Below are 8,160 nucleotides of genomic sequence, written 5' to 3'. Positions count from 1 at the left end.
TAATCCGACAGAGGAAACCATTCAGCGCTTCTCTCTTGATATGGCAGCATTCCGAATGGCTCCACTGTCACATTGTACCATTTATTCAGTAGTGGAAGGTTCGCTTTTACGCCTCCTATATACAAGCTGGAGAACTTTGGTTTCAACTACATCCTCATTTATCAACAATACGCACTGGTGGAAAGCGCTCAAGGTTTTGTGAAAGAAACAGCGATGGTTTGTCGAGAAGCAGCTTCCCGGGAATCTGTAGTGCCAGGGATTGCCTTTAGCAGGTTCACATTTGCGAACTTTATATGTAGGATCGACACGCTTCAAGTTGATCAACAGTTGCTGCACAGTTTTTTTTTGTTTCGGTTATTGCATGTTCAATGAAGACTATTGTCCTCATTTAGTGGCAAATCACAGCTAGTATTTTTCAGGCAAAATCAAGACGATGATGCTAGCCTTGTTTGGCGACAGTTCAGTAGGATGCGGACACAAGCGGTCCAGTTGCAAGTCAAATGCATCTTCATTGTTTCAAGCAAATATAGACATGCCCACATGAGCATTGAAGACAAGGTTACATGTGGGATCCTTTGTATTCCACCGTAACTGTAAACACTTTGTGCTTAGAGGGTCTATATTCGGGTGCAGAGGCAGCGGTTCCTGAACTGAAGTATGGAGTAAACAATTATTTCATACTCTTGCACAATATCTGCACCAAAGGCTGTCTGCCAGATCTGTGACGTTAATTTATTTGAAACGCCACACTGTTTTCATTGTGGATTTGCTCACGTTTGCGTAGTTAAAGCAAAATGTTTCTCTGCTTTTCTTGATAATTAGAAAAATAGGCAATATTTGATTCGGTATCTCGAGCCACCTTTTTTTCTTGAATTAGAAACCAATTCAATTTAAGAATTAAGACTAGATATTTCCTGGTAGATCCCGGACGTTCACTTGGCTACATAATTTATTGCAGTAGAGTTTCCTCAAGAATTTTGAGGATTGTAATTCAATGTGAGCATCATTACTATGAACCCTATGAACCTATTTTGGTCCATCTTGTTTCGTATATATCTTTTGTGCTTTCAGCTGGAATGGTTGGAATGATGGCAAACCAAATAACCAAATCGGGTAAGTGGAGCTGCGGAGAAACCAATTCCTTGTGTGGTACTAAACGGATGCAATGATGGATTAGTAAGGAAGTGTCTCTACGGGGTGGGCTAGCTCTGGGACCTTCGGTGTTTTAGCTTTGCGCTATGCATTTCACTTCGTGTGCTGTGCTCAACTTGGGTTGCACCTGCTTTCATTCAATGTATACCCGCTTACATTTGTCCCGTCGTTTCTACTAGAAGCACCAGCTGTGGTCTACTGGCCCATTTTTACTGAGAACTATAATAATTGCTCAAAACATCGCGGTTATCTGCAAGAAGTATGACCATGTCTATCTCAACATACTCCTGTGAACAATACAGGGTAATTGAGCGCTGCGAAATAATGCTTTTAACAAAAATTTCTTTTGCAATTTAATAGGACACATGAGGAGTACGTTACGAATATGAACGCTAAAAGCGCTTTGTTTTAATTTAACGCACCTGTATTTACCGGAAGCCTATTTTCAGATAATTTTTTTGGGGACAAGCGGAACTCCTTGCGGTCGTATGCGATCTCTCGAACTTTGTTTTCAGAGTACCTTAATATGGCGGCGTGTCGAAGGCTAATTACTGAGTATTTCAGCTAGCTCACATCATATCTTGAAGAATAGAAAACGTTCTGTCGGAGCAAGCTGGTCGGTCGGATCATTGCTCATTGTCCTTTTGAGCAACTCTATTTTTGGTGCGGCATCTCTTCAAATGCCCCAGAATAATTATCTAAATTTCGAAGTATTGAGTTCGGCACGAAACCTTAAGTGCGAAAATAGACAGCTGCATTGAAATAAACTTGAACATCACTTAGAACTAGCGTAAACAAAAGACTTCGTGCAACAAATATTCATATCCGATTCGAATATTCTTTCATTCCTATGAGACGCGTATACACACACTCTTATACTGAGTCTGAAGTCCGTGCACAACTGTACAGCTTGCTTTGAGGCATGTAACAATATATTCTGAAGCAACATCCCCGGCATAAAAGTACCATACCCCGAAATGGTGCACACGAGGCAATTAATATGCCTGGTGTGCTTTCTCGGTATCGTCCGCTCGGCGCCGCGCAACTGAATGGACATCGTAGGTTAAAGTTCGAATAAGCTATAAATTTTAACTATATGGTAACAAAATGCTTGGTTCCTGCACTGTTAATTTGAATGGATTATCGGCTGAGTCAATAAATCAGTCCATGAATCCAGAGTTTTGCTACCACATAGCGGAAAATTCCCGAAGGTGTTCATGAATAAATCATTTTTATAGATTAATAAAATCCCAATTGATAATCCTGTTTTTTGGAGAGATTCAATTTCTTGAACTTCAAGAACCGGTGAGTTACGCAGCGTGGAGCGAACGACCAGCCAGAGAGGATGCAAGCCGTCTCATGCGCTTCATGTCCCTCATTTCTGTCCATGCCTTCGCTTCAGACACTTGCATCGCGTCGTAGTAATTTCTTTAATATCCTTTTAGGATGCTTGTAATTTGATCTTTCTGCGAATGCTAAAGCAGGTATCTAATTCGGCCTACTTACAGATGTTATGCCTGCGCAACCACAAATATCACTGCGTAGTGTTATTTCAGCGAATCGGTTAAAGGGGGTTCTGGCATGGAATTTTCAACAATTCATTCACTGCTGTAAATTAAAGTCGATACCTCTAAGCCCTGGAAAAATAGTAACAAGAGCAGCGGTAATAATTTATTACAACAGCTTTTATAAACCCGTTCCGCCTTCGTTTCCAGCAGAATACTGTGCCGTGACGTCACAGTACAGTATGTGGATGCCGGACATTGCGACTTTTGACACTGGTTCTGACTCGCTCGGTGGCCTCGTATGCAGCTAGTTATTGTGAGGGCCAACGAGTGTCAAAAGCATTGCGACGTCCTGCTCCCACGTGACCTGATACTATGTCATGACGCAACGGCACACTGTCCTTCTGGGGAAAGAAAACCGAAACTGGCTGTATAATAGCTGTTAAATGAAATTATGTACGGCGCTCAGAAGCTTGTCACTATTTTATCTAGCGTTTAGAGATCTCCTTCATTTTCACACAGAAGAAATGAGTAGTCGAAAATATCATGTCAGTATCCTTTTAAGGCAGTTCCGCAGCCACTTTCGTACTGCGGAGTGCGACAGCATGGTCACCTTGTGTATATCTCATTCGAATCGGCCAATTATACGCGCGTTCATTTAACCAGTAATGCGCAATTTTAGTTCCTCCCGTCGAGTAATGCCGGCTCCACGTTGGAGGTCAGCCGAAAATTTCTACGGCTGCGGCGTTGAAAGCAGCTGCCCAAGAGCCATCACTAAGAAAAGCCAGCCTCAAGCGCGCTCTAACGCAGCAGCAACTGCTGCCACGTTCGGGTGAGGCCGTGAGCCATCAAACAGACCCCTACTACTTCCGAAGGTTGTGAGACCTGGCGTATATAGCCTTTTTTGTCTATTTGTATCAGTTGTCAGGATAGCCTACATCTGTGAAGGATTTCCTATAATTGTTTTCCATGCACTAGAGAAGGTTGCAACGACGTACTCCGTGGTTTCGTGGAAGTCACAGGCGAGGCAGAATTTGTACTGTTTTGCAGAGTCTTGTATGAATTTATGTGGTTCAAGGAGGATTCCTGACTATCGTGCGCTAGACACTTGTTCACTTTACCTGTATCTATGCCTCAATACAATGTTGTGTTATTTTTTACGTGAGCCGCAAATCAAACAGTTTTTTTATTGCCAAGGAAAAAAAAATATTACGCTAACTATATGTATAGTTGAAAGAGTGCACATCAAATACAGTGCATAAAAAATGAAATATTTACATACAAATTGACAACAGGCCACTACACGTGTCCTCCACGAAAAGGCTGCATGGAGATGCGGGAATTATCTGCGCCTAATGCGTTCGTATTTGAAACTATTAAAAAGGGTGCTGAAAGCCGGAAGTGAGAACACTGGGCACAAAAGAGACAGAAACATCGCCTCCGTGGTATGCTTGCCCTCGAAGAACCAGTAGCGTCAGGCACAGGCTTGGGATTGCGTGCACGAGAACGTATACAAATATCCATATCTTTGTCGCATAACCAGCTGTGCTGCATTAGCTAGTAGGCATTCTATTAACTTTACTATGCTATCATTATCTGTAGTAAGTGGCTGTCATTTAGAGAAACCGGGGTTCTAGAATGATTTGAAATGTCACCGAGGAAGGCCCGCGCACTCGGCTAAAAAGCCTTCTCAGCTCAGATACAATGTTACCATTGATCCCGCGAACGTACGACGGCCATGACAACGTGCATCTGTATATGAGTTACTATAATAATATGAATGGTGCGTTTACAGGAAATGATCTATTGCCCACTATAATTGTGCCTGCCATGGTGACATGCTGAATATGGCGTTTTGCAGCTAAGCCGAGACCAAATATAGCTGGTTAAAACATATTTCGAAGACATTTTATCACTTTAAATTGGACCTTCACCACAGACGAAAGCGGCTTTCGAATTACGCGAAAGGAAACATCGTGTGATGCGGGAGAAGACGAGCTATAGCCACGATAGAGCTCTTTTTTGGAGTTGCAGCAATAGCTTAATGACTATGACGTTGTGCTACTAAGCTCGAGGTAGCGGGTTCGGTCCCGGTTATGGCAGCCGCATTTCTGTGTGGGCGAAAGGCAAAACCACTCGTGTACTCAGATTTAGATGCACGTCAAAGAACCGCCACTCTTCATAAGTATTCCAGTGTCCCCAATTACGCCATGCCTAAAATAGCATTACGGTTTGCGCACGTAAAACTCCAAAATTCGCTTTTATGTATGCTCTTCCCTGTATTCGCGTTCTTCAACGTCTTTCTTTATAGATTAAAGGAACCGGAATGCGAAAACACCCGTGTACTTAGATTTAGGTACACGTTAAAGAACCCCACGTGATTCAAATTTTCGGAGTCCCCCGCTACGGCGTGCCTCATAATCAGATGATGGTTTTGGCACGTAAAACCCCATGATTTAATTTAATAGATTAAAGGAACCCCTGATGCTGCTAAGCAGTATGCCGCCGGTTTGATCGAGGACAGCACTAGATGATTTCTAGGGAGTTGAAATGAAGAAATATTTTATATACAAGACTTTGGATGAACGTTAAAACCCAGGGCGATTGAAGTTGACCTGTAGGCTGCGATTCCTGCGTCTGTCATAGCCCATGTTTTGCTTTGTGACGTTAAACCCAATCATCATTTTCATGATTCTCATCCGTTCAGTGTTGTGTATGTTTGGTTTAAGGTGCTTCTAAACATGCGCATTTCCACCGCATGCTTTTGTCTCTGTTAGTTGGTGAAGCAGCGGTAGGTGTGACGAGGGAGGCTGTCTCTGCGAAGGCTAACTCGGGTGAGTGCGTATGCCACTTTTTTTTAGGCCTGATGCTGACACCGCATGCGTTTCTTCATAGCAGATTACAGCCAAACGAATTATGTTATTTAGTCGCATTTTATTTGCTGTCAATGAACGATACGTATGCATTTACTGCATTCGCGTGTGTAAACTCGATGACCTCATTGCCATTAAGATGTTTTAAAGAACCATAATTTGTTATATAGCAACTGACATTGCCCGTAGTACTTTTTTAACCAGTCATGAGTAAGCCCTGAAATAGGAGACGGAGGTGTTGCAAAAACTGCCGCAGTAGTAGAGTATTTCGTTAGCGTGTTTTTCTTTAGCGAGACGCTTCCTTACTTTCGATATTTCAGTATACAGATGAAAAGAGGTATCGTTGAAAGAACTACTGTTGTTTCACTTAATAGGAAATGACTTGGAAGATCCTAATTTAGTTCAATTTCAAATGTGTTAAACTATTTAAACAACAGAACAATTTTATGCGCGCCGCCTGTAGATAGTTGTAAGTGCTTTCGCAAATGAAGCAACTGTAACAGAAACTCAACGCTTTTTATACACCCTTCATCCATTTGCTGTTATTAGAGGGGAAGGCACAGTGACAGTTTTGATACGTGCGGACAGTGCGCGCTGATCTGGAGAACAATTGGTTACTCTTCTCCAGCGTTTCATAGTTTAATATTAGGCTCCGAAGATACAAGTTAGCGATTACTAGCTAGAAAAATTCCTATCTTTTGTGTTCTCCTCTGGGTATAGCCATTTTCTTGGTGCTTGTGGTAACTATTCAGTGTTTGTCCTAGAAACTAAGGTTAGTCGAGGCGTTTCTTTAGTCTTAGCTAGTCACAATGTCAGCTATCGCCTTTAACAGTCTAGATTGTGTGAAGGTGTATCAAGTTATGGAGCATTACAGAAACCTACTATCGGTGCAGGAATTTCAGCCACTAAAGGTACGGACACTACAAATGTGTTCATGTCTGTGCAGGGAGCTCCTAAAATGACTAGTGCAGTAACATGATCAAAGTATATAACATGATCATGAACTTGCGATGCGTTCCCAGAATGCATCACAAGTGTATACATTTCGTCACGCAGTGGTAGTATGACTCTGCAAAGTTTTTGTAAGAATGAACGTTGTGAATGAACGTAGAACAAAGATTCAAAGTTTCTCCTATTACTCTATCGACTATGCCAGAAATACACAGAATTTTCTCCAAGGTATGCTCAAATGTTTAAAAAAGAAATGAGCAATTATGAGGCAAAGTTTCCATGAAAAAAAAGTCTAGGTTTTGCACAATGCATAGTACTTTGATATACGAGATATAAACTATCTTATAGCACACCTGAACAGTGCCATGATAACGTACTATAGTTAGATTGAAAGTCATTGTCGAGTTGAAGAGATTGGTTGTGATGATATCGTGGTACGAGTGGCGCATAAAAGAATAACTCCCTGCTCGCATCGTCAAGAAGCAACAAATGCAGCTTTGCAAACAAAATGCATTCCCGAACTATAGAAGAAGCTTGGTGTGTTAATGGTGCCCAATATGCTCAAGTATCTCTGATGAATCGAAGTGAGAATTTTAGTACACCGATCCAAGCCAAACATAGTAGAGGAATAGCCTTACATAGATTACGCTTGGTACGGCGTAATAGTACCGCTTATAAACTACTGGCAAACCTAATAGTCAATTTGTGGAGCAAGCAGTAAACTCAAGCACATTCTGTTTTACTGTAAGAAATATTCCACCTGCCACTTAAACATACCAAGATGCCCCACATTATGAATGGAAGGCTGCTATCATTGAACGAACCCTTCAGTGCAAGCTAGTCAGGCAAACCACAGTAGAGACTATGTGCGCAGTAATACAATATACTGAACAAACCGGAAACTAAAATTCATTAGGCGTCTTTAAATATAAAACGTTGCGGTGATGTTTCGTTCACTGTTTAGACACTTGTCTTCCTCTTTGATTGTCCCTCAATCCCTAAAGGTGCAATAGCTAAATTACGATAAGGTAATGTGCTAGCACTATCACTTACCAAGCTAAGGTCATTGGACGTTTACAGCAACGGCTTAACTTTTGATCTAGGGCAAAATGGGTGTTTTAAGTCATTTATAACGCAAACGTTCATTCTCCGATCGCATGAAATCTCCCTTAATCGATTTACACATACCAGGTCTGGTTTTATTGTTCGCTAAGTAGTTTTGATTCATTTTCGCTCCCCATCACAGTGGAGCATACAGTGTTTCTAAAAGGTGCCTATATCTGCGCACTTAGTTAATAATATTACTAAAAAACCACGACTTTTTTATAGAAGCAGGTGGATAATGTGCCACCGAAATTATCAAAATGACTAACATTTGCAGTACAGGTTCATGAATCGTTTTAGTAATTTGTTTATTCATCTTCAGACGCACTTCAAACCCCGACAGAATAAGCAAGCAATTTGTGGGTTTTTGCTATGCAGAGAGTGAAAGAAACTATAAAAATTATAGAGATTAGCCAGAGGTTTTTTCTGTTAATTTCACTGTAATACCATGCAAGGGGGAAAGGGAATGAAAAGTGAAGAAAAGAGTAGAAAGTCAAGCACGTGCACAATCCACACGTAGCAAGCTGCGTAATAACGTTTTTTTGTGCAGACCCGTAGGCATTATGGACGTGAAC

At 41.5% G+C, this 8,160-nt stretch overlaps 1 protein-coding gene across 4 annotated transcripts in view; it reads left to right on the top strand.

Annotated features, from left to right (window-relative positions):
- Positions 1 to 25: 25 nt before the first annotated feature.
- The window catches only part of LOC119457754 (uncharacterized), a 30,022-nt gene continuing 21,887 nt past the window's right edge, over positions 26 to 8,160 (top strand). For all 4 annotated transcript variants that reach the window (XM_037719410.2, XM_037719409.2, XM_037719408.2 and 1 more), the window contains exons 1-2: positions 26 to 1,113; positions 5,435 to 5,491. In XM_037719410.2, the coding sequence (XP_037575338.1) occupies positions 1,077 to 1,113; positions 5,435 to 5,491 (94 nt within the window). In that variant the 5' untranslated portion in view covers positions 26 to 1,076. The remainder of the gene's footprint in view (positions 1,114 to 5,434; positions 5,492 to 8,160) is intronic.

Source organism: Dermacentor silvarum, chromosome 7 (assembly GCF_013339745.2).
Source record: "Dermacentor silvarum isolate Dsil-2018 chromosome 7, BIME_Dsil_1.4, whole genome shotgun sequence".
Classification (NCBI taxonomy): Eukaryota; Metazoa; Arthropoda; class Arachnida; order Ixodida; family Ixodidae; genus Dermacentor; species Dermacentor silvarum.
The sequence above is the reverse complement of the archived record's forward strand: the minus strand, read 5'-3'. Positions and strand labels throughout refer to the sequence as shown.